Genomic DNA, 25,527 nt, shown 5'->3' on the forward strand with positions numbered 1-25,527 from the left:
TGGAATGGGGAAAAAAAAAAAGTTCCAGATAGAAGTGGATACATACATACACATACATATGTATGCACATGCATGCACACACATGCACACATACACGTTACATATGCATGCACACATATACATACATATACACATATGTATACACATGCATGCACACACAAACATGTTACATATGCACACACACATATACATACATGCACATACATATGTATGCACATGCATGCACACACATGCACGCACACATAAACATAACCCTCATGGGATCGGGTGCATATGTCACACACACGTGTATACACATGCATGCACACACACGCACACACAAACATACACACTTACAGACACATGTACACACATACATATACATACATGTGCACATACACGTACATATACACATTTCCATGCACACATGCATAAACATACATACATATAACCTGGATTCCAAATCTAAACCTCCATTACCAATATCACTTCACAGGCACCAAAAATATTTACTGAATGCCTTTTCAGAGCCAGGCGCTCTTCTAGACGTGTATCCTGAGATACATCAGTATAAACAAAAAAATGTCCAAGCTCCCTGAGTGACGGACTAAAGAAGGCAGACCCGGGTCAGAAGGCAGCGGTGGCATCCCCATCCACGCTCTCCTGGCAGAGGCAGACTGACACGGACCCTCTGCATCTCGTCTTCCTCCAGGGAAAGCTCCTACCATCCCGTTACCTGACAGTCACCTTTGCCACACCCTCTTTATCTGTCCTCCAGTTGACTTTCCTGACGGGCTTTATCATTCTTCACCTGTTGACGTTTTCAGATATAGCAAAGCATCCTGCCTCGGAATGTTCACGTCTCTCGAACGACTTGCTTTCCCAATCTGGCCCTATTTGTCCCTGGCTTCGTTCACATTTTCAACTCTAAATGTCCAGGAGCTTAACAGAAAGAGGTTCAAAGACTCAGCTCCCGGCTCCTGCCTGGGCAACTTCGACAACCCGGACCAAGTTACTGCCACAAGGTAACGATACGAGGCTCATCCCTACATACTATTCTGACCATCTTCAAGCAACTTTCTCTTATTCTCAAGGCCCAATTTACCTGTAGCAAGAAGCCTTTTCTGCAAGACATAGTGAAGTAAAAGCACTCCCCAGCACATTTAAATTATTTCTGTGGTAGGTAAGTAATAAACTTCTCCTTAAGTACTTAAGAAACATGGGTCTTAAAAAGAATGTCCAACTCTCAAATGTCTATTTTAACTGAAAGATTTGGACATGAAAATTTCGATTTCACACCGTAAGAGACTAGAACTCCCAGTGGCCTCTGGATATACCTCAAAAGTTTGGAGCTTGGGGATAATTTCTTCAAGCAGATGTGCATCTTTGGAAACCTCGAGTTTTAGTTTGTTCCACTTTCCTTGGACAGCATCACATTCTTGCTTGTACTTCTTCTCTATGTGAGGAGGGGCATTTTTCTCCAAAGCCTTCATTTCTTCTGCAAGTTTATCTAATGTAGGTTTTTGATGCTCAAGGGTTTCATCAAGAGCCTGGAAAAAGTGTTAAAAGATTAAAAATACACACAATTCATCTGTACAGGTGAAACAATATGGGCAATAAAGCAGGCAAAATTCACTTTTTCAAAACTCTTTTACCAAAAAAGAAATGTGAAGAACATGAAAAAAATAAGTATAATAAAAAAGTTAAAGCTCTCCCTTCATGATTTAACTGTGGGCCATACATAATACACTCTGTGCCCTAAAAGTCACAGAGCAAAGACCATGGTGGGCCATGGTTGATTTGTTTTCTCCAGTGAAAGCATGCAGAGCCACAAAACTACTCATCTAAATGGCAAGGGAAATAGACTATAATCTTCACTGTATTAAAGATATTTTAACAGTTTGAGAATTTGGGGCTCATTACAATAGAAGATCTTTCTTCCATTAAAAAGATATTCATTAAAAGCAACTAAAAGAGTCAAATATCTAGGAATAAATTCTACCAAGGATGTAAAGGACTTGCACATGCAAAACTACGAAACACTGCTGAAATCAAAGAAGACCTAAATAAATAGAAGGACATTTCATGCTCAAGGACTGGAAATAAATATTTTTACAATGCCAATTCCACACAAAGTTATTAACAGATTCAACACAATACCAATCAAAATTCTAACAGCCTTCTTTGCAGAAATAAAAAAGCCAATCATAAATTTATAAGGAAGGCTAAGGAGCCCCAAATAGCCAAAATCGTCATGAAAAAGGAAGTAGAAGAACTCCCACTTCCTGATATTAAAACTTATTGCAAAGCTACGGTTAACAAAACAGTGTGATCCTGGCATGAGGACAGACATATAGACCAATGGAATAGAACTGAAAGTTCAGAAATAGACCATCACATCTAGGGCACAGTTTTTGACAAGGGTGCCAAATCCAATCAATCAATTGGAAAAGAACAGTCCTCAACAAACAGTGCTGGAAAACCAGATATCCATATGCAAAAGTATGTAGGTGGACCCCTACCTCACACCACATAGAAAAACTAACTCAAAATGGATCACAGACTTAAATATAAGAACCAGAACTATAAAATTTCTTAGAAGAAAACATAAGGAAGCACGCTCAGAACCTCACGTCAGGCAAGGGTTCCTTAGACTTCACACCAAAGTAACAAGCAACAATGGAAAAAATAGGTAATGGGACTTCATAAAAATTACAAACTTTAGTATACCAAAAGACTTCATCTTAAAAATAAAAAACACCCTACACAATGGGATAAAATATTTGGAAATATCCAATAACGGTTTCACATACAGAATACATAAAGAAATCCTACAATTCAGCAACAAAAAAAAAAAACCAACCCCATAAAAAATGGGCCAAAGAATTGAATATTTCTCCAAAAAATATATGCAAATGGCCAAAAAGCACATGAAAAGATGTTCAACATCAACAGCCACCAGGGAAATGCAAATCAAAACCACAATGACATACCATTTCACATCCACTAAATGGGCTATTAAGAAACGGAAAATAAGCATTGGAGAGGATGCGGAGAAACAGGGACACTCAGTCATTGTTGGTGGGAATGTAAAGGGGCACAACCACTGTGGAAGACAGCTAGGTGTTTAGAAAGTTAAGAACAGAATTACCATATGACCCGATAATCCCACATCTAGGTATATACCCAAAAGGTATATTCAGGGAAAACAGGGAATCAAACATACATTTGCACACCAATGTTCATGTTGGCATTAATCACAAGTGCAAAAGATGGAAGCAACCCAATCCCATCAACAGATGGATGGATAAACAAAATGCACAATGGAATATTATTCAGCCTTAAAAAGGAATAAACTTCTGATATGTGACAAAATGGATGAAACTTGAGGATATCATGATGTCACTGATGTGAATAATTAAAATATGCAAATTCATAGGACCAGAAACTTGACCTGAGGTTACTGGGGCTGGGGTGGGGTAGGGAATGGGGAGCTACTGCTTAACTGGTTCGGAGCTCCAGTTCAGGGTGATGATGGTGGTGCTGGCAGCGCAGGATCAAGAATGCAATTAATAGCACTAACATGTACATTTGAAACAGATTAAATGGGAAATTTTACGTTGAATATATGCTACCAGAATAAAAATTTTTGAAATAATATAGGACTGTACAACACAAACAGTGAACACTAATGTACAATATGGACCAAGGTTAACAGTATAATTAAAATAAGATTGTTTGATCAATTGTAACAAACACACCACACAAGTGCGAAACGTTAATAGGAAAAACTGCACTGTGTTGGGGGTGGAATATGGGAACTCTGTACTTTCTCCATGATTTTTCTGTAAACCTACAACTTCTCTAAATAAAAAAGAAGAAAAAGATATTCATTAACTTGCTTTTATTTTAGCCCAGGTCCTACATTATAGTAACTAACCTTCAAATTATAAGAACAAATAACATTTAAAAAATTAAAAAGCTGAAAAAGCTTTTCAAAACATCATGCAATGCAAGATATCAGAGACGGCCCAGAATTCTGATACCGAACACAAACATTACCTTTCTTTCTTGCAGGGCCTTTTCCACATTCGCAAGATCACTGAAGACATCCAGGGATGTCTGGGCCTTATTTTCCAAATCAGTTAGCAAATCTTGCAGCGTTTTCAGTGTTTCCAAATAGGCCTGTCCAGGTTGACTCTTCAGCTCTGTTTGTTAAAAACATTTAATTTGAGAAAATAATGTTTGGACCCTACTATCATTTTCTATACCATTCATCGTCTGTATATAACAGGTGAATTCTAATACATAACACCCAAGACTCCACAATTAAAAGTAAAAAGAGTTCCAGTTAATAAAACAGATCATTCTGTGGGCATTTCCGAGAATCGTGAGTTCACTCCTGTCGATACCGCTGCTTGAGACAGTAACTAGCCCACTGTCATTTTTCTGTTTCATCAAGAGGAAGCATCTCTGAAGACGGTGCTGAGCAACGTGCCTTTTGTCTCACTAGGCACAGGTGCGAAGATGGACAGCCATCTATGAGGAGGACACTGTACCGGAACACAGCGGCCAGGTGCTCGCCAAGGATCAGGCACCCCAGAAATCCAGATATGGGGACCATCAAAGCCTGTCTCGGCGGCACCTACTTCAGCCCTTAGTGGGAAAACCTCACCCAAGCAACACTGGCTGGGAAGGAAGCTGGTTCATCTGAAGCACAAAGGGTGAAACCAACCAGCAACAAGCTGAGACACTGTATAACCCGCCTAGGATCTGTCAGAAATGAAAGTATGTTTTGTAACAGTAAGTTGAGAGAGGTAGTTTCAACCACGCATCTCACTTTTCAGTTTATCTAAATCCAGTGAGCAAAGAGCATGGTGCTCAAACAATGTTCCAGGATTCACTTATCTAACGTGTTCACACAGATACTTCCGATTATCACACAGTGCAACTCTGCTGCAAGCAAGTACGGGTGAATTTGCCACTTTTCAGCACACGCAATCCCTAACATTGCATCACACACACAACCCATAATGCTGCATAATACAACACGATTCCAGTAGCTAAGGAGAAAAGAATGTAGTGTCAGAGCGATGAGCTTTCAAAACCTTCAACAGTTAACTTTCCAAAAACAGGTTTATTCCAAAAGCAAGAAATCTCCAAAAATTTTTCAGATTCTGAAAGAGGAAGGTGATTTCTTTTAAAAGAACAGAAGGTGGGGCTAAAAGTTGCACCATACTGAGTAGACAGAAGTAAGTGCTCAGTTACTTTACTGGTGATGGTACAGATGGCCCTCTTCAAGCAGAGAGAGAAAAAGCTCCTGTGTAACTACTGCAAACACATCAGTTCCTACGAACTTGATTTCAGAACATGGGAAAGCTGTTTGTATTTTCAGAAACAAATGTGAACCCCAAAACTAGAATGTACTTGGGGCAAAACAAGCAAGTCTGCACGGGGAGTAATTTTTCAACTCAGGCAAACCGAGAAGAGAGAGGAGGGACTGAGTTCTCGAACGAGAAAAGGAGAGAATGGGTTTACCGTTCTCTAGCTGTTGCTGACAACCCTCCAGATCCTGGTGCACGGCTCGGTAGTGGCCCAGGACGCTGTCCAGGGCCTCCTGGATGAACTCCGGAGCCGCAGGCCGAGTCTTCAGGGCCGAGCAGCTGGAACGCACCATTTCGATGGTGGGGCAGAGGCCAAGGAGGTGGGTCAGCTCCCGCTAGGGAAGAGAAAATGCTGAGAGCCTGCAGGGTTCAAGACACAAGGAGGACCCTCCGTGAAGACAGGGCCAGGTGGGGAGTTCACTCAGTTCCGGGTGGCTCTTACCTGGCAGGAGTCCTTCAAACCCGGCAGAGTCTGCTGGGAAGGATCCAGAGAGGCGGTGCGTTTTACCCACTCCTCCGTTTTCTGTATGGTCCTTTCAAGCTCGTCAAGCTGCTTAAAGTAAACGTTTATCTCTTCCTGCAGCTGAATCTTTCTTGCCAGATCTTCCAAATGCTGAGATACATCCTTCCATTCGGATGCAACCTTCTCCAGAACACTTTTCAATTCTTCGGTAGGAAGACCTTCTGTACAGACACAAAAAATAAGCAGACACTTCATGCATAACAAAAAAAAAATTTATTTTGAATTTGTTATAAATGCCCCAATGCATTCCAAATAAGAAGGCAGCATCAGATATAACAATCACCCCTGAAAATCCCTCTTAACACAGTAGCAAAAAATGATACTGATACAGTCAAAATTAATGGTGTTTTAAATTCCTGAGCCAAGCAGGGGCGGGGGTTTACTCAGTGGCTCAGGACTGCTGCGGCCATCTCAAAAGGCACATTCAGAAGAGCTGAGCCTTTTCTGTCTGTTACAAATTGAATCCTGTCCCTCTCCAAGGCATGCTCAGGCCCCAGCCCCGGCCCTGCAGGCGTGACGAGGACCTTGGAGACACTGTTGTTTCACATGATGCCAGAGTGAGGGAGGACGGCCTTCATCCAGCGTGGCTGCAGGCCTTTCAGAGGAAACAGGATGCAGCAGGAGGAGACAGATGGGGGGACAGACAGCCACGTGACAGAGGAACAGACGGGTTATGGGAAGTCCACAAGCCTCCACCAGGACGCCCAGACGTCCGACAGAGCCGGAGCCTGCCGACGCCTTCTCTTCCATCCTACAGCTTCCAGAACTCCAGAGACAACACATTCCTGCCGCCTGGGCCAACCAGCCCCATGACACTTGTGGCAGAACCGGCAAACCAAGACGCTGTCCCTGGAGTCCTACACTCTGCCAGCTCCAGTCTGAGCCAGAAAATAAAATGCACAGCCGAGACCTGTCAGGGCTGCAGCCCAGAAGGCAGGGCCTCCGCCCCGGAGAGAAGACAGCCGGCTAGACCACTGGGGGCAGCTCGAGCCTTTGGTGGCCACCCAGAGTGTCGCACGAATCGCAAAACGAACAACAAGAATTTTCACTGCCAGGAAGCCACCTGGCGAGTTCTCGGATTTGAGCACAGACAAGCAGATACACAAAATAGTAACTTCAGAAAGCGCATTCAAAAACAGCCATGATTTTTACAACTGGCATCTTATAAATGCATCTCATATTTTCAGTAGAGAATATTCTCAGAAACAAAGTTATATATGACAATAAGTTGTATTTATGGTCCTTCCCATAGTGTAAGATTTTTTAAAATTACTACGAAAGGATTTGGGAAATCTGCAAAAGAATCTTTATATTCTGAGGAGAAAATGCATATGGGCAGGATGGGCTAAACATTTCTACTATTTGAGTAGGAGGGTGGAAAAACAATTCTGCTTTGTAAACACAGGCGATTTAAATGCGGGGTAATGGGACCACTAAGAAAAAAATAGCATGTAAAACAAAAGGTCACCTAGGATCCTCTGACTGCACAACTTAAAAAATTTCTATAACACACTGCATCCATTGAAAATTAGAAATGCACACATGACTGCATAATTTGAATGTATCCCTCACGCCAGTTGCTAGAACTCACCACCCACATTCAGACAGAGATAGAATATCAGACCTGGGCAAAACATCAAAACCAGCGTGCACAGCCAGTCACCCTCAGTGGGTCACAAACAAAGCAAAGCCCCACTTCCCAGCAAACTCTCCCAGCAGTGCAGAGAGAGAATTAGCTCCCGCCAAGTCCTGTCCACTCTGCGTGGGCAAACGAACAGACCGGCCTTGCCAGCAGCCACTCCATTTACATGGCAGGGCAATTTGGGAGAAACAAGTGAGACAATGAAGCGGATAAATAAAATGTTTGAGGTGGAAAATTATTGCACTTATCTAGAAAACAGGCAAAAGGTACTCATTTTATATTAGGTGGGAAGCTGGAGAAACTCCTTTTTGTTCTCCCCTTTCACAGTTTGTGTAGTCACAGTGTTTCATGATTCATCCACACTGCCCCTTCAGACCAACTTTCAGAATTTACTCTCCCCTGTTCCAAGCTGGGATACTGTAGGCGGGCGTGACGTCAGGTAATGATCCACGCACAATTTGCAACTTGGGAAAACCGTACATTGTCTTTTTAAATGATAGTTCTGTTCTCAGAGATCTGGAGTTACAAATTTTCCCTTTCTGTGGAATACCCAACTCTTACAAAATGACAAGTCAGAAGCCAATATCAATGGCACATCATTTTATTATCTAAAACAGACACAGCATAACATTCCTGCACACGCTCCACTTGACGTCACACTTTTGAATATATTAATTATTACTGGACTCAAGGGAAATGTCTACAGAACGCAGGCCCATCATCCCGCGGGCTTCGGGACTCGGACAGCCCCGACTGGGTCAGCTCATAAGGCCCCATTAACCAGAGGTCCAGCTGCTCTTTTCCACTGGGGGTCTCTAGGAAAACGACGAGCTTAACCTAGAAAACCAGATAGCAGCAGCCATGAAAGTCAAATGAAACAAAGTATTTCATTGTTTAAAAAGCAACATTTATGCCATACAAGGCATCACAAAACCTAATTCAAATGCATCAGGCGGGAAAGTGCTATCAGACTTGGCTGTGGTGGCTTGGATGGCACTAGTCTGAGGGAAACAGTGACACGGTTATTGAGCGTCTGTTTTACTGAGGAATTTCTATGCCTTTCTAACTGAGCCAAATCACCTATGCATCATTACCAAGCAAGACTCGCCAAATTATGCTCTAGAAAAACTTCCCTCTACCTTCATTATCAGGGCTCCAGGATTTATTTCAAATGTTGCGGGGTGGGGAGTGGGGAGTGGAATCAGCCCAAGTACGTTTCCATTTCTTTTCCACATTTCTGATGTTTAGCAGCAGTAGTAGTAACAGCTCTCACCACACACAGGGTGGTAAAAGGCAATACTGTAAACTCAGAATAATGGAAAAAAAGGGAAGACAGTCAGCGGTAGAGAAAACGTTACTTATATTCCCTCACTAACAAGAAGTCAGACATTCTCCCAAAAGGAGCAAGTTAAACTCGGAATATATAGACTCTATTCAGATCAAATCCCCCATTCCTTGTTTCCCACCCTTATTGTATAAATTTTTAAATAACAGATATCTTTTGTTGAGTAAACAGAATCACTTATTGCATAAATTTTTATACAATATGTTGAGTAAACAGAATCAGAATTCTCTAATGATATCAAAAACTGGTGATGCAAGTTTCCTATGAAATGAGACAAGCACACATGAGATCACAAAAGTCCTTCCTTTAGTCCCACCTTCTAAAACAACATCACAAATTTCCCATCGTTGCAATTAATCATTTCCTGGAAACATTTTAGGGCCTGACTATTCACAGGGAGATTCTGTGGGGCTAAAGCCATACTCAGCCAGTGCACTCCCTCAGTTTCCAGACGAGGAGGCAAAGAAAGGGAGAGGTGATGTGTCCTCCCCAAGGGCTCCAGAAACAGAAGTGATGTGTCCTCCCCAAGGGCTCAAGACCCCAAGGCCTCCAGTCTCCCATCCGCTGCTCTTCTCACCAACACATCACTCTCACCAGCTTCTCTTCCGGTAAAGGCTTCCCCACCACACTCGGTGCACTAATTCTGCCGCATCTACTGAACGCTGGCAGGGGGGAGGGACGGTTGGCACACGGCCTTGTGAAGTTACTCACATGCACTCCAGACAAGGTCTGAGTTACAGGGTCCTCTGAAATGCTGAGGTCCAAATAAAGAATCCACAATTGTAACCAGCATGAATCCAACATGCAATTTACTACTAGTACCAAAAGACTCAGTATCTCAAGTGAAATTACAGAATTTCTGAGTCTCTGGGTATCTTCAAAGGAACAAGATAAAAATCCAGAAACCATCAGTGAAGAGGACCAGACTTTGGAATTACCAAACAGACAAGTTAAAAAAATAATTCTCAATATGCCCAAGGAGAGAAAGGAAAACAGGAAGAAAGAACTAAGGCATACGAGGAAAAGAATGAATGAACAACATGGAAATATCTTTGAGATTCCCAGTACAAACTAAACAGAAATACTGGACTTGAAGAGCACAGTAACTGAAATGAAAAATTCCCTGGATGGTTTTAACAGCAGACTGGAGGGGGCAGGAAAAAGAATCAGTGATCTCAAAGAAAAGACAATCGAAATGAGCCAGACTGAGGGGCAGAAAGCAAAAGAATGAAAAAGAATGAACAGATCTTAAGAGACCTGTGGGACACCATCAAACCTACCACTACAGGCTTTAAGGGAATCCCAGAAGGAAAAGAAAGAGAGAAAGGGGCAGAAGAAATGTTCCAAGAAATAAAAGCAGAATACTTCCCAAAGTTAAGGAAAGATCTGACTATACATTCAAGAATACCAACAAACCGCAAACAGGAAAAACTTTAAGAGAATCATACCAGAGACATTAAAGTCAAACTATCCAATGCCAAAGTCAAAGAGAAAATTCTGCAAGCTACAAGAGAAAAACAATGTGTCATGAACAAGGGAGTCTCAGTAAGATTAAGTTCTGATTTCTCATCAAAAACCATAGAGACAAAAAGGCAGGGGAACAAAATATTTAAAGTGCTGAAAGAAAACAACTGGCAACCAAGAATTTTTTATCTGGCTAGACTTTTCAAAAAAAAAGGGAGATATTAAGACATGCCAAAATAAACAAAAGCTGAGGGAGGTCATTACCACTAGCCCTGCCCCACAAGCAGTGCTGAAGGGAGTCCTCAGACTGCAAGGAAAGGACACTAGACAGTGGACTGAACCAGCAGGCAGAAATAAAGAACTCCAGTAACGGTAACCATATGGCTCACTGTAAATTTCAGTACTATTGAATTGTATTTTTTGGTATGTAACTCCACTTCTTACTTCTTACAGGTGCTAAAATGGTAATGATAAATCAATGGTTTTAGATGTACAGCTACAAGGATATAATTTGTAACAAGTAAGAAAAAGTGGAGGGAAGAGAGGCATAAGAACAGAGTATGTGCATGCTATTGAAGATAAGTTGGTATCAAATGAAATTGTTAACAGGATGTTAATTTTTAATACCATGGCAAGCCCAAAAAAAAAACATGAAAAATAAATTAAAAAAGAAATGAGAAGGGACAAAAAATGGTACAATACAAAAGACCAAATAAACATGGAAGTAGGTATTAACAGAAAAAATGAGAATCAAAAAGGCATAAGATTTCCAAAGACAAAATAGTAAAATAGTGTAAGAAAGTCCTGTATTATCAGTAGTTACTTTGAACTCTTCAGTCAAAAGGCAACGATTGGCAGAATGGATAAAACAGTAAGACTCAACCATCTGCTGTTTACAAGAAACTTATCTTACATTCAAAGACATAAGTAGGTTGAAAATGAAAGGATTGGAAAAAAATATATCATGCAAGAGCTGGGTTACCTTAACTGACATCAGATAAAACAGACTTTAGGTCAAAAACAGTTATAAGGAAGAAAGAAGGTCACTGTACATGGATCAAGGGGTCAATTCAACAAGAAGACATAACAATTCTGAATACATATTCACCTAACAGCAGAGCCCTAAAATATATAAAGTAAATATTAACAGGTTTGAAAGGAGAAATTGATAGTTCTACATTAATAGTAGGAGATTTCAATACACCACTTCCAATAATGGATAGAACACTTAGTCAGCAGATTAATAAGGAAATACCAGACTTGAACAATACTCGAAACAAACTAAACCTAACAGACATACAGAACAATTCACTTCTACAAGACAGAACATATCTTAGGTAACAAAACAAGTCCCAATAAATTCAAAAGTGCTGAAATCATATAACATGTCTTCTCTGAACACAATGGAATGAAGCTAGAAATCAATAACAGAGGCAGAAATGGAAAATTCACAAATATGTGGAAATTAAACAACATACTCTTAAACAAGCAATGGGTCAAAGAAGAAATCACAAGGGAAATTAGGAAGTATCTTAAGGTGAATGAAAATGAAAACAAGACATAACAAAACTAATGGGATGCAGCAAAGGCAGTGCTCAGAGGGAACTTTATAGCTTAAATGCTTGCATTAAAAAAGAAGAAAACTCTCAAATCAGAAGCCAAACTTCAAAATGGAAGGATACCAAAAAAAGAAGAGCAAATGAAACCCAAAGTTAGTAAAAGAAATAAGAATGAGTAGAGTGGTAATAAATGAAATAGAAAATAAAATAACAATAGAGACAATCAACAAAACTGAAAGTTGGTTTTTTGACAAAATCAGTAAAATAGACAAAACTTTGGCTAGGATGACAAAGTAAAAGAGAAGACACAAATAACTAAAATCAGAAATGGAAAGGGAGGCCATTACTACTGACCATACAGAAATAAAAGGGACTGTATGCGAACAAATTAGATAACTCAGATGAAATGGACAAGTCCTAGAAATACACACACTACCTACCATGACTCAAGAAGAAATAGAAGATCTCAACAAATCAATAACTAGTAATCGAATTAATAATCAAAAAACTTCCAACAAGGAAAAGTCCAGGACCACATGGTTTCACAGGTGACTTCTACCAATCATTCCAAAAAGAATTAATACCAAACTTGCTCAAACTCTCCAAAAAAACTGAAGAGGCAACACTACTTAATTCATTCTATGAAGCCAACACCACCATAATATCAAAGCCAATTAAAAGATATTACAAGAATATAAAATTACAGACCAATTTCTCTTACAAATACAGATGCAAAAAATCCTCAACAAATACTCGCAAACCAAATCAACAGCACATTAAAAGAATTATACACCATGGCCAAGTGTGATTTGTCCCAGGTAAGCAAGAGTGGTTCAACCTACGAAAATCAATTCATTTGTAATACTCCACATTAACACAACAAAGGGAAAAAAAGCACATGATAATTTCAATTGATGCAGAAAAGGCATTTCACAAAATCCAGGACCCTTTCTTGATAAACTTAGAAAACTAGTAATGGAAGAAAACTTCATAGGAAGAATACCTATGAATAAATTTAACCAGGGACGTAAAGGATTTGTACACAGAAAACTAAAAAACACTGCTAAAAAATGAAAGAATTTCTAAATAAATTGCTAAATAAATGGAAGGACAGTCCATGTTCGTGGATCGGAAGACTAAATATTGTTAAGACGCAATTCTACCCAAAGCAATATACAAATTCAATGCAATCCCAATAAAAATTCCAACAGTCTTCCTTGCAGAAATGGAAAAGCCAATCATCATATTTATATGGAAGGGCAAGGGGGCACAGAATAGTTAAAACCATCTTGAAAATGAAGAATGACATCGGAGGACTCACACTTTCTGATCTTAAAACTTATTACAAAGCAACAGTAATCAAAACTGCATAGTAATGGCAAAAGGACAGACATATAGACCAATGGAGCTGAACTGAGAATTCAGAAATCACCCCTCTCATTTATGGCCAACTGGTTTTTGACAAGGGTGCCAAGTCTACTCAACTGAGAAAGAAGAGTCTCTCCAACAAATGGTACTGGGAAAACCAGATCTCCATACACAGAAGAACTAAGGTGGCCTCACACCACATACAAAAAACAACTCAAAAGGGATCAAAGACCTAAATATATGAATCAGAACTATAAAACTCCTAGAAGAAAACATTTGGAAACATCTTCCTTTGTCAGGACCTTGTGTTAGGCAATGGTTTCTAACACATTACATCCAAAATACAAGCAACAAAAGAAAAATTAGATAACTGGGACCTCATCAAAATTAAAATCTTTTTCTGAGTCAAAAGACTATCATGAAAGTAAAAGGACAACCTACACAATGGGAGAAAATATTTGGAAACCACATATACAATAAGGGTTTAATATCTGCAATATATAAAGAAATTCTACAACTCAACAACAAAAAGCAAAAAATGAAATTTTTAAAAATGAACCAAAGACTTGATAGACATTTTTCCAAAGAAGATATGCAAATAACCAAAAAGCACATGAAAAGATGCTTAACATCATTAGCTATTAGGGAAATACAAATCAAAACCACAATGAGATACCATTTTACACCCACTAGAATGACTACTATTAAAAAATGGAAAATAAGTGTTGGAGAGAATGTGGAAAAATAAGAACACTTTCACTGCTGGTGGGAATGTAAAATGTAACTGTGGAAGATAGTTTGACAGTTCCTCAGAAAGTTAAGTATAGAATTACCATAAAACCCAGAAATCCTACCTCTAGTTATATATCTAAAAGAAATGAAAGCAGGGACTTTTGCACACCAACGTCCATAGCAACATTACTCAAAATTAGCAAAAGATGAAGTTAGGCAAGTGTCCATCAACAGAAGAATAAATAAAATGTGATATATGCATACAATGGCATACTATTCAGTTCTGAAAAGGAATGAAGTTCTGATGACATATAACACCATGGATGAACCCTGAAGTCATCATGTTGAGTGAAATAAGCCAGATACAAAAAGACAACTATTGCACGATTCCACTGATATGAAATAATTAGAATAAGCAAATTCATAGTCAGAAACTAGAACACAGTTCACCAGGGTGTCAGGGTGGGGACAGGGCATGGGAAGTTAATGATCAAATTGTAGAGTTTCTATTTGGGTTGATGGAAAAATTTAACTGATGGATGGTGGCGATGGTAGGACAACACTGTGAATGTAATTAACAGTGCTGAATTATATATTTTAAAGTGATTTAAAGTGATTTAAAGTGATTTAAAGGGGAAATTTTAAGTTGTGTATATGTTACTAGAATAAAAAAATTAAAAAAAAAAAAAAACATAGGACAGTACAACACAGAGACCCCTAATATAAACTGAGGACTAGAGTTAATAGTACAATTATAAAAATGTTCTTTCATCAATTGCAATAAATGCACCACATTAATGCAAAGTACTAATAAGAGGGTGGGAGATGGAGACTCTGTACAGGATTCTTCTGTAAACCTGTAACTTCTCCAATAAAAAAAAAATAACCTTAATCAATTTACCTTAAGTGACTTTGCTTGCCAAATGCTGCCAACATAAAGTTTTCTTATGCCAACCCCCTCCAAAACAATTCCCAGTAGATGAGAACCCCAAAGGATGAGAATTTAAAATCTTTTTACACCAGCAGATTTTAACTCTTCTGATGAGTATCAAAGATTTAGTTTTTCCAATCTCCACAGAAAAGGAGAAACCTTTGCTTTTATCTGTTTTATATAATCACCTTCTGCATTAGAGTTCATTTGAAAGAAGATTCTGCTGCCTAATAAAGTTTTCAGAACCATTTTTCAGCAAAAACAATGTTAGAGTGTTAAAATATATGTTGATTTGTCAAGCTTTAAATACTCTTCAATGCCACCATCTAAATATTTTTAAAATGGCAATTATCTCACCTTTTCCCATTTGCTCCAGAAGTATTTTTCCGGTTCGGTTTAATTCATCCAGTTTGGGGCTTCTTTCTGTCTTTTCTTTTTCTAATCCCTGAAAATAAAGTCCCAATATGAGATGATGGCAAACTCCTTCTCGTTATGATGTTGATGGTATTTTAGGCTTAGATGCTTAATGTCCCTTCCACATTCTCTTTACATAGTTCAGTCAATGTTTATCTAGGAGAATCCAACACAAAACTATACAATCCCAATCTACCCACCAGCCCCTCAGAGCTAAATAAATCTGAAAAGGTAAAGTCGAACAAACCATGATCAAAAACCCCTAGCAACTATAAACGTGGGCTTTTTTATAAGAAAAATCATTCTGTGCTGTAACTATGACTTCCTATCAAGAGGAAGTAATTAAAATGAGTGTTTTAAATCCAGGATATCCATTGACATACACAGCCTAAGTACAATCCACACCATAAAAGTAATTGTTTGAGTCAGAAGAACTGAATGTGCTATGACAGAGTCAGGGAAGCGAAAATTAATTAAAAAGGAAAAGAGACAGAAATAGTTTGTGGGTGTTATATTAAGTCTAGGGACTAATGGACCCTTCAAGCACTTCATATTTCATACATTACATCTAAATAATGGCAATATGCTTAAGCAAGGCATGCGGTATATAGGAAGAAATGCATGGCTGCAATCTATGAACTGGAGTTAACGGTAATATCTTAATATTCTTTCATCAATAGTAAGAAATGTGCTTCACCAGGGTTACGGGTCAATGATACAGGGGTGTTTTTGGGTTTTCTTTTTCTTTTTTTTTTTGAGGGGGGGAATGAAAATGTTCTAAAACTGATCATGCTGATGAATGCACAACTAGGTGATGACACTGTGAGCCACTGATTGTACACTTTTGATAGATTGTATGGTGTGTGACTACAGCTTATAAAATTGCATTAAAAGAAAAAAATGCAAAGGTTGGCATTACCAAATAAATTGAACTCTCGTGTTCCGGCCCACACAAACTTGAACATGACTAACACAACCATTTTATAATCAAAGATCAAGAAATATTGACCTTCTAAGAAACACCATTTATTTTGTTAAACTGAAGTCTGTGAAAAAATCACCACCAAACTGGAAGTAAACGACAATGTGCTTTTGACAAGGTGAGTTTTTGCTACTTCTCATGGTAGTGGCGGAGGAGACAAGGGCTTCTCGCGGGGGATTCATTATTGGAACAAGATATTCTTTCACTAAGACAAAATGAAGCGACTCTTTTCCCAATTTGCAAGAAAAGTTAGGACAAGGATTAAATTGTCTTCATTTTACATTTTTTTCCACTCCTTTGGCACCTATTACTACCGGCGTGGGGCCACGAAATAAATGAACGTGTAGGGAAACACCGAGTGAAAAAACTTGTACAGCGGTTACCTGCCTCCCCAAATGCTGCAAGAATTTCTACCCAGAAAATAGTTCCCGGTTCTCCCGATAGAATGGAACTTATGTCTCTTTTCTGGGGCTTGCTCCCCAAAGCGCCCTCTAACCTCCCCATTCCCTGGTAGTTAAGTGATGGTGAAAGTCACCAGCGGATTCTCGGAACTGGAGAAGAGGGCTCGGCCCCCTGGGACGCGCCCGGCCGCTCCCCTCCTCCTTGGCCCCGTCACCCCAGCCGCAGCCCGACGCGGGGGCCCCGCCGCAGGGCCCGGGGGCTCAGCCCCTACCCCGCAGCCTCGCTTCTGCGTTCCAGAAAGATCTCCGGGCTGGGCCGGGGAGGCCGGGGCTGGGGGCTGCCTGGGCGAGCGGGGCAGGCGGGGGCGAGGGCTGCAGGGTGCGTGTGGATTTGGAGGCGGAAGGCGGTAGAGACCGCGCGGAGGGCAGCTTCTGACCCCAACCCGCTCCCACCTTCGCTCGGCTCCGTCTACACGCACCTCGCAGGAAAACAAAGGAAGCCCCGGCTCCAGCGCGCCCAGGGCGCACGGCCAACTCCGGCCTCTGCGGGGACCCGCCGCGGGTCCTGCCCCCCAGCTCCCAAACCGTCTTCCCCCGGGCCAGCGCAGGCCTTCCCGCCCGGACCCCGCTGCTCCGGGGACCGCGGGACCCCCGCCTCCCCCATCCCGTGGCACAGCTGCTGAGGAGTATATCAGAGATGCCGCGCGCGCTTGGTGTTTCTACACACCCCACGCTTCCAGCGCATCTCCTAGGTGGAGGGGGAAAAACACAGCCTCCCCCACAGGAGACCCTATGGCAGGAGCCTCCTGCTTGAATCGATTTAGAATCCGCTAGAAGGTTCTAAAAGCTACCTCTATGGCTACACTTATTTTACAGGAAGCTTTTAGATCCCATCACATCTTTATGCCAACAGCAAGTCTAACTTCATAAAGTGTTTTATTCACTGGGATATTTTTGTTAACGTTTTACCTTCCACTCCCTTTTTACTTCTGTAGTCTCACCCATCTTCTTATACTCCTTTATCTCCATGGACTGAATGACCGCCTTCGCCTTCCCAAGCCAGGTCAGCAGCTCTGCACTCACCGCATCAAACCTGATGGAAAAATCCTGCATTACCACTGCCCTGCACGTTCTTTACTGATACACTTGGCTCAAGAAAGAGCGCGATGCAAGCACCCACCAGGCAAGCGTGTTTAAACACTCCCCAAAATGGTAGCCCAACCATACAGCAGCCACCCAAAGTAAGTGCATACATTTACAATTAAAAATAGGAAAAGAGTAATACTGTAATATCAATAATTAAAATAAATAATTATGTAATTTAAAACCTTTATAAGAAATCATATGCATTTCCATAAAACTCTTGTGGATAATGAAAACCAGATTTGATCAGCTACTAATGGGAAAGGACGAGCACAGGCATCCCTAAAGCAGACTTGTCTCTCACTCGATGGAACTGCTGAGCCCGGGATCGGAAGGTGAACTGGATGTAGTGCCAGCCCTCGGGGAGCCTCTGGTAGAGCAAGGGCAAGAGGAGGTAAGAGGTGAAGGCCAAGGAACCGGCTGGGTGCCCAGGACAGGGGTCCATGGAAGGACACCCAATCCCAGCAGGGGGGCTGGCTCCCTAGAAGGCAGCTTCACGGGGCTGGGGGGGCACTTTGCAGACCGCCATGGCCAGAACCTGTGGACCTGGGGCTGGAAGGTCCTGCGGGGTCTCAAGACTTGGCACAACAGCGAGGGGCCAGGGGTGAGGGGAGCCGGTCAGGGGCTTTCCCCACCAGCCGGGCATGGCTACACCGCCCCCTCATTGCTCACCGAGAAGGACCACAGGAGGCAGGGCAGGAGAAGCGGCTGTGGTGGTGCAGTGGCCACGAATAATGTGAATGGGCTGAGGTGGGGCAGAGGAGCGAGAGGGGCCTGCCCACCGCACCTCACAAACCACGTGCAATTACGTCCCTTCTAGGTTTTAGATAACTGGCCCAGCCCTCAAAGCTAAAACACAGCAGGGCTGGGATTCAACCCAGGTGGTCTCCCCTCAGCCAGCACCTGGCCACAGACCCTCAGGAGGCCGCCACGGCCCTCCCCACGGCAGCACAGGGTCTTTAGGGAAACGTCATGGGAGGCATTTCTAGTGAACTGTGAGGCATTGTCTTTGAGGTAACTTTCCTTGTAATGTCAGGGATTTGCCACATCGAAGATGCCAAAGTGAATATCCGGGAGCCAATCACCCTAACCGGGACTGCTGCTTCATCTGTCAGAGGAGAGCCCCCCCACCCAAGAACTGAGCATCTGACATGCCTACAACCAGCCAACTTCAAACTTGGAGGGGCCAGGAGTGACCAGCTGCCCAGAGCCCCAACCTCGGTCACATGGACAGTCCGCCAGGTGACAGGAGGTGACAGCCCCTTGTTGCTTGAGCTGGTACTGATGGCAGCTGCCCAGCAAGAAGAGAAAGGGGATCTGCCCATCATCGGATGGTACAGACGAGCTGCCGTGCTGAGGAGCTGCCTAGGGCTCATAAGTACATGGCCATCCACCAGGAGACAGGCTGAACGAGGTTTCCCAGCACACCACCGAAGGGTCCAGGAATCCACCGGAAAGTGGGGAGAGGGACAGCACCACCCACGGCTGTTTCAGGGACCAGCTGCTGAAGTGTGTGTGGCACCCAGTACCTGGCACGGGCACGGGCTCAGCAGGGCAGCTGACATCACCAAAAGCCCAACGAACGTCAGCCGCTGCTACCCTTACTACAAAGATGCCACATCTGCTTTTGATTCAGTAAGGCCAACAGGTGTTTTATGCCAACCATGGATCTTTAAGCCAAACACAAACCACCTGCTAAAGAACCTGACAAAGGAATGAAAGGAAGAAAGAAAACATGAAAAAAAGAATGAGAGGAAAGAAGGAAGGAAAAAGGAAGGATTTCCCTAAATTAAATATATGTTTTAAATAGCAAGAAGAGGAAGGAGATTCACAAAGTATAAGGTAGTCTCTAGAGCAGAACTGTCAGTTTTGTGGAGAGTGAAGAAATAATAAGGGAGGCATCAAGGGCGATTATGCGTCCCAAGGAGAACGAAGGGCAAGCAGGCAAGAGGGCTCCATCGCGCAGCTCTCCAAAGTGAGCTCGGGCCACGTGGGGAGAGGACAGGTCGGTGCCCGGCTAAAGCGAAGCAGCCAGCGGAAGACAGGGCAGCAAGCAGCTCGGGCGCTGGATTTCGGTGGCGGTATTTATGTCTAGATGCACGTGATCAGTGATGAGACCACATAAGTGCCAAGAATGAAGCGTGTGTGACACTGAGCAGTTCTCACCTTTTCTTGGCTTCCAGGTCCTCGTGGATCTGCCTCTTCTTGGGTGGGGGTGGGGGAGGCAGCTCTTGCTTAGACTTTTTTGCAGTTACCTGTTCCCTCGCATGAAGAGTCTCCAGAGGGTCCTTCTGAGGAGTCTGGGACATCCCCAGCTTTGCTACAGCCTGAGTCACCTGAGAGAGAAATCACCCCAAGCTTTAGTGTTTTTGTATCGGCTTTGTTGAGATACTATGTGCATACCATAAAGCCCACTCCTTTAAAGTGTGCCATTTGGTGGTTATTAGTGCAGCAAAGACTCGTGCAACCTTCACCAGCATCTAATTCCAGGACACTCTCCTCACCCCGGAAAGAAACCCCACACCCATGAGCACTCACTCCCCGCCCCCCACCTTCCGTCCACTGGCCACCATCAGCCTGCTCTCTGCCTCCGGGATTTGCCTACGCTGATATTTCATATAACGTCAATGTTTTCAAGGTTCATTCTTGTTGTATGGATCGGTATTTCATTCCTTTTTATGACTGAACAATAGGGTTACACCACATTTTGTTTATCCTTTCATCAGCTGACAGACATTCAGATGGTTCTACTTTTTGGCTATTATAAATCATGCTGCTAGGAACGTTCATGTACAAACCAGTTTTATTTTAGACCAATTCATTAAAATATTTTAAGATTAATAGAAAACAGATACATGTCTAAGTGTCATCAGTTACTAAGGACTAAATTACTGGATACTAACAATTTTTAAAAATATTTATTACTTTTTTTAAGAAACTAAAAGAGAAAAGTTCACATGTCAATTTTTCAACTTAATAGGAAACCAGGCTACAAGGAATCAACTTTTGAGTTTACCTAGTATTTTTATTTCATGAAAACAAAAAGTAATCTGAACATTCAAATTTAAATTTCTACTTAGTGGCACAACGTACTACCCAAATCAGAAGTACCTGGTCGGAGGAATCTTCTAGTCTCTGAACCAAAGAATCCCACCTCTGAGTCAGCTCCTCCAAGCTGCTGCCCATCTTCTCAGAGGCCCGGGGGTCTTCCAGCAGCTGACCCACGTCCCGGCCAATCTCACTCAGCTGGTCCAAGGCGTGACGCTTCATCTCCATGTCCTCCTTCAAAATCTAACGCATCAGAGACTTACTAGATGCTCCCTCCAAACAGGAGCGCATCTTCCTGATCCCCACCGAGGAGCGTAAACATGGACATTTAATAGTAAAATTTACGTTCGTGCAGCTCAGGAACACTAAAACACAGAGCTCCTGGTTCTGGATCTTTGCAGGGCAGCATTTTGGTGTTAGTTAGGTAACGAGCCATAATCCGTGCTAATTGAAGTGTACTAACCATTCATAAAAACCACAAAAACTCACGCTCCCAGCACGGACCCCGACCACGGCAGGACTTACAGCCAGGCAGCGCACGCTGACGCTCAGTTCCTTTTGGTCTTTGAAGTTGCTCGTCTGGACTCTATTCAAAGCCTCTTCTTTTTCAGTTAGCCAAGCTTTCAGCAGGCACTGCAAGCAATAAGCAGAGGTGGAAATGTATCTGCAGAATCATCTGGTAATTCAGTTTAATCAAGTTCAGAAATCTTTTACGGGGTCGGAGGCTTCCCTGGAGATAAGAAGGACCCCTCAGGGATGACCCAGCAGCTTTCTGCAGGGAATTTTCCTTCCCAGATTCGAACAGAGCAACCGGACAGTAGCCCCACACCTGGGAAACCAGGCCTAAAAGGCTCATGCCCACTTGCCAGTCTCCAAAAGGATCGCATCATAACTCTCGAGAGGCAGAAGGGTGCTCAGAGGTTGTCTTAGCACAGCCCCTCATCTTCAGGAGGAAGGAGAGAGAAGCCAAGTTACATGCCCAAGACCACGTGCTGGCCAGTGGCAGAGGCAGCCCGGGACCCCGAGCCCAAAGCCAGCGGCCTTTGCAGAGCATCCTGCAGGGAACCCAGGCTGATGCCCCAGGTTCCACAGCAGGGTGACACACCCTACAGTCAGAGGACCGTCCCACACCAGTAAAAGGTATTTAAACCCCACTGGCCAACAAGGCGCGTTTATTAAGCCATAAAAAGGCCAAGTGGGAAAGCAGCTGCGGCCACAATGGAATCGCCTTTCCCAAGATGCAGTCTCCACCACCCACCGTTTCGGAACACCTGGGGAATCGTGGTTCTGCGTTTGCCGTGGAATCAGTTCTTCCTCTGAGCGTTTTACTATCAACTAACATAGCCTCGCCTCTAAATTCCACCAAAAAATGAAGACTAAATAGTAAAATGCCGATATGGACCCTGCTTCGGTCTAGTAAGGCTGATAAGACATGGACAGAAATGCCTGGCACGGACAGAGGGGCAGATGCTACCAGAAAAGACACAGTTAGTTAACTCCCAGGGAGGAGACGTGACCTCCGGGCCTGGGGCAAGGACTTCCCAGCGGACTCCAGGATCCCGGAAAATAAAGAGATGGGGAAAAGGCATTCCCTGGAGATGCAACACTTTAAGAAAAGCAGAGGCGAGAATACAAATGAAATACATTCGCCCTTTCCAAAACAGAACTCCGAGGAGCCTGTGAAGCTCCAGGCACTGGGAAGAGAGCAGGAAAAAGGCAGAACCAGCCCTGCTCTCCTGGGGCTGCCGCCTGGGACGCCACAGCCAGGCAGCTGGGGTCTGAGCACCGGGCGCCTGGGAGGACGGGGAAGGCAGGCTTGGAAAGGACAGTGAGTCCTGAATGTCAAATCCTGTAGGCCACACCCACCATGGAGTTGGCACATGCTCAGATTCCCGGAACTCATTCCCAGAGCTAATTTCCAACCACCTTAAAGTTTCTGCAACTGAGTGGACGAGAAGCCCTAGAAAGACTTCTTTTAATGCACATAGTTCATTTGGTCTCAGTCCATGCAACAGCAAATAATCAATATGTTAGGTGCCGATGTTTGCTTCTTTCTACATTTTTACAAGAGTCTTTCTTCCATATCACTAGTAAAAATCCACTCAAAGGCCACTTTAAAGCCTAACATGATGCCAGGAACCAAAATACTAGCCTGTGAGTTGTTTTTTTATTGCCAAATCATTACTTTCCATATTTTTAATTAGTTTACTTGGTAGAAAAGTAACACAATGGTTTTCTCTAGCAAGCAATGTCTCCAGTTGTCAGTTTTGAAATAAAATTTAACTATTCTATATGTGACTCTTTGGTCTGAATACAAGATTCCATGCCAATGTAAATATTTCGGGAATCAGAACAAAGTCCATTATGTGACTCTAATAAGAAAATTCCGACCAAAAATTAGTAGGGAAAGTGAGTAACGATTTTTATCTGGACAATTTTTGCAACCTACATTTAAGAAGTCCCATCTGTCACCATACTTAGTAAACCACAAAGCATCATACACTTGTTTTTTTTTCCCATGAAAAGAATATGGTTCCTTTTTGTGGATGGAATTGAAATGCATTTAGAAGAATCAAAGTGGGTACTCTAAGATGTGAAATAGAGCATCTGCTTATTTTCTAAACCCTAAGAGTCTAGGGGATGGGGAGGGGAGTTTTGCTTATTCATGTTCTGGTTTGCTGATTCCTTTTCTAGACCAGTGAAGGATAAGCAAAGGGCCCCCGCCCTGCCTGGAGAATTAAGATGGTAGTTTGAACCCCAGCTTCACTTGCTGTAGTGACCCCCAGTGGAAAAACAAGATTATAAACAAATTTTTATATCAGTGACTTTGCTAAATAACATTTCTCATTAATTTCAGTACTTATTCTAGTTAAAATCAAGAAAAATCCATATGGTTTAAAGTTCACAGTATATTGAGTAGATTCACTTATTAATACATATTGAACACAAACCGTAAGCTAGGAATTGTGTTGATGCATTACCCAACATAAATCTAACAATTATAAGGTCAAACAAATCAAGAAAAGAGCATCTCTAAATACTAACATTCCAACCAAAGAAAACAGATCAAATTAAGTATGACTACAGTGTAGCCGTGTTGCATGCTCTCAAAGAATAAGCTGCATGAGCAGTTATAAAATGGATAAAATGGAAAGAAAATGACTTTAAAAGGAATAAAGATGTATTTGTGTATGTTCCTTCCAGAGAAAAGTAACCAAGGCAACTTTATTCAGTTACAGACGGGCCGCGTTTGACCGCCGCTGGATGAGGGTCTCCCACCTGTTCTTCCCGCAGCTCGTGCCACAGCAGGCTCACCTCCTGCAGCCTCGTCCAGCGCCGCTCAGCCCAGCGGCACACGGCCGACCAGCGCTCGCCGAGCCTCTGGGGGGGAGACACCGTCCTTGTCATCCGGCCTCCCGAGGGAGCCCAGCCCGTAAAGAAAGCCCATACTGCCCTCGTTTTGTAGCTCAGAACAGCAACTAACAGAAAATACTTTAACTTGCTTTAAAATAATATTGGGTAAGCCTATAACTCTATAGATGGGAAAAAGTAAGGTCTGTAGAAGTCGACCGATTGTTTCACATCCAGGGGCTCAAAGTGGACCAACTAGAACCCTCTCCTGCATCTTCTGACTTCGAATGACTGCTCTTTCCATTTCACTGTCATTTTTCATTTCTAAATATGAAAAGGCATTTTTACGTATTTCTTCAAAATAGAGCAAATATATCTACTTTTTTGTGCTTCAAAGTTTTCAAGCTATAATTATCTAAAAAAAATAATAAATTCAGTGCCTCAATTATTTCTTAACCTTACCCTTTTAAATGCCAAGAACATTTTCATTTGTGGTATCAAAATTATGAAAAAGCTTTAACCTTACAAGAAGTGTATTTGGAATATGAATTTCTGTAAAATAAAACATGCTTAATAAACTTTTCTTGCTTCTATTTTATAATTTGTAGAAATTCATAAATATGATCAATAGTAAATAAACAAATTTGGTAAACTCATTTTTAAAAATCATTCCTCATGATGAGTTTCAAAAACTCATTTTATACCACTTTGTAAATAATGGTTAACAAGGGTTAGGTCTTATTTCTATTGTTTATATGAGAACAATAACTTTATCATTCCCATTTGAACTACTGCAGTCCTGAGTAGCAGAGGGAGCTTTTTTGGGTGGGAAGAGGAAAGAGCTCAGAGCAGGAGGGACAGTCTCCCTCACAGCAAGGTGACGCGTCATCTCTGCAACCTCGTGGGTCTAACCGCTCTCCATCTCAGCTTCCTCGCTGGGAAGGAGGAAAACACAACACCTGCTTCTCAGTGGCTAAACACTGGCAGGCTTTAAATGTTACAAGAGAAAAGGCATTTTGCCTGTTGAAATAATAGTCTTTGAAAATTACTGAAAATCATAAAGGGCAACATCCTATCAGCCAATCCAGGCATTGTTCAAATGCAATGCCAATAGATCTGTCAAAAGACGTGAAAACAATACACCATCGCCTCTACGCAGAAGAAGCAAGCTGTTGGGGTGCCCAGAGCTGTTGATGATAGCCACACACTGATCTCCCAGAGAAACAGGGAGAGTAAAATCCTGCATAGCTGCAGCTCTCAC

The 25,527-nt window shown here is 42.2% G+C and overlaps 1 protein-coding gene across 12 annotated transcripts in view; it reads right to left on the reverse strand.

Moving 5' to 3' along the window:
- UTRN (utrophin) overlaps window positions 1–25,527 on the reverse strand; it is a 473,101-nt gene that overhangs the window by 328,078 nt on the left and 119,496 nt on the right. For 10 of the 12 annotated variants that reach the window (XM_037844841.1, XM_037844842.1, XM_037844845.1 and 7 more), the window contains 10 exons: window positions 24,195–24,296; window positions 21,441–21,548; window positions 20,979–21,158; window positions 20,034–20,203; window positions 17,694–17,817; window positions 15,285–15,372; window positions 5,806–6,047; window positions 5,518–5,698; window positions 4,042–4,187; window positions 1,317–1,529 (listed from right to left, as the gene is read on the reverse strand). In XM_037844841.1, coding sequence (XP_037700769.1) covers window positions 1,317–1,529; window positions 4,042–4,187; window positions 5,518–5,698; window positions 5,806–6,047; window positions 15,285–15,372; window positions 17,694–17,817; window positions 20,034–20,203; window positions 20,979–21,158; window positions 21,441–21,548; window positions 24,195–24,296 — 1,554 coding nt within the window. Of the gene's footprint in view, window positions 1–1,316; window positions 1,530–4,041; window positions 4,188–5,517; window positions 5,699–5,805; window positions 6,048–15,284; window positions 15,373–17,693; window positions 17,818–20,033; window positions 20,204–20,978; window positions 21,159–21,440; window positions 21,549–24,194; window positions 24,297–25,527 lie in introns of those variants that run through there. The other 2 variants (XM_037844838.1, XM_037844847.1) reach the window with 2 other exon arrangements.

The sequence above is a fragment of the Choloepus didactylus genome, chromosome 7 (assembly GCF_015220235.1).
Source record: "Choloepus didactylus isolate mChoDid1 chromosome 7, mChoDid1.pri, whole genome shotgun sequence".
NCBI classification, from domain to species: Eukaryota; Metazoa; Chordata; class Mammalia; order Pilosa; family Megalonychidae; genus Choloepus; species Choloepus didactylus.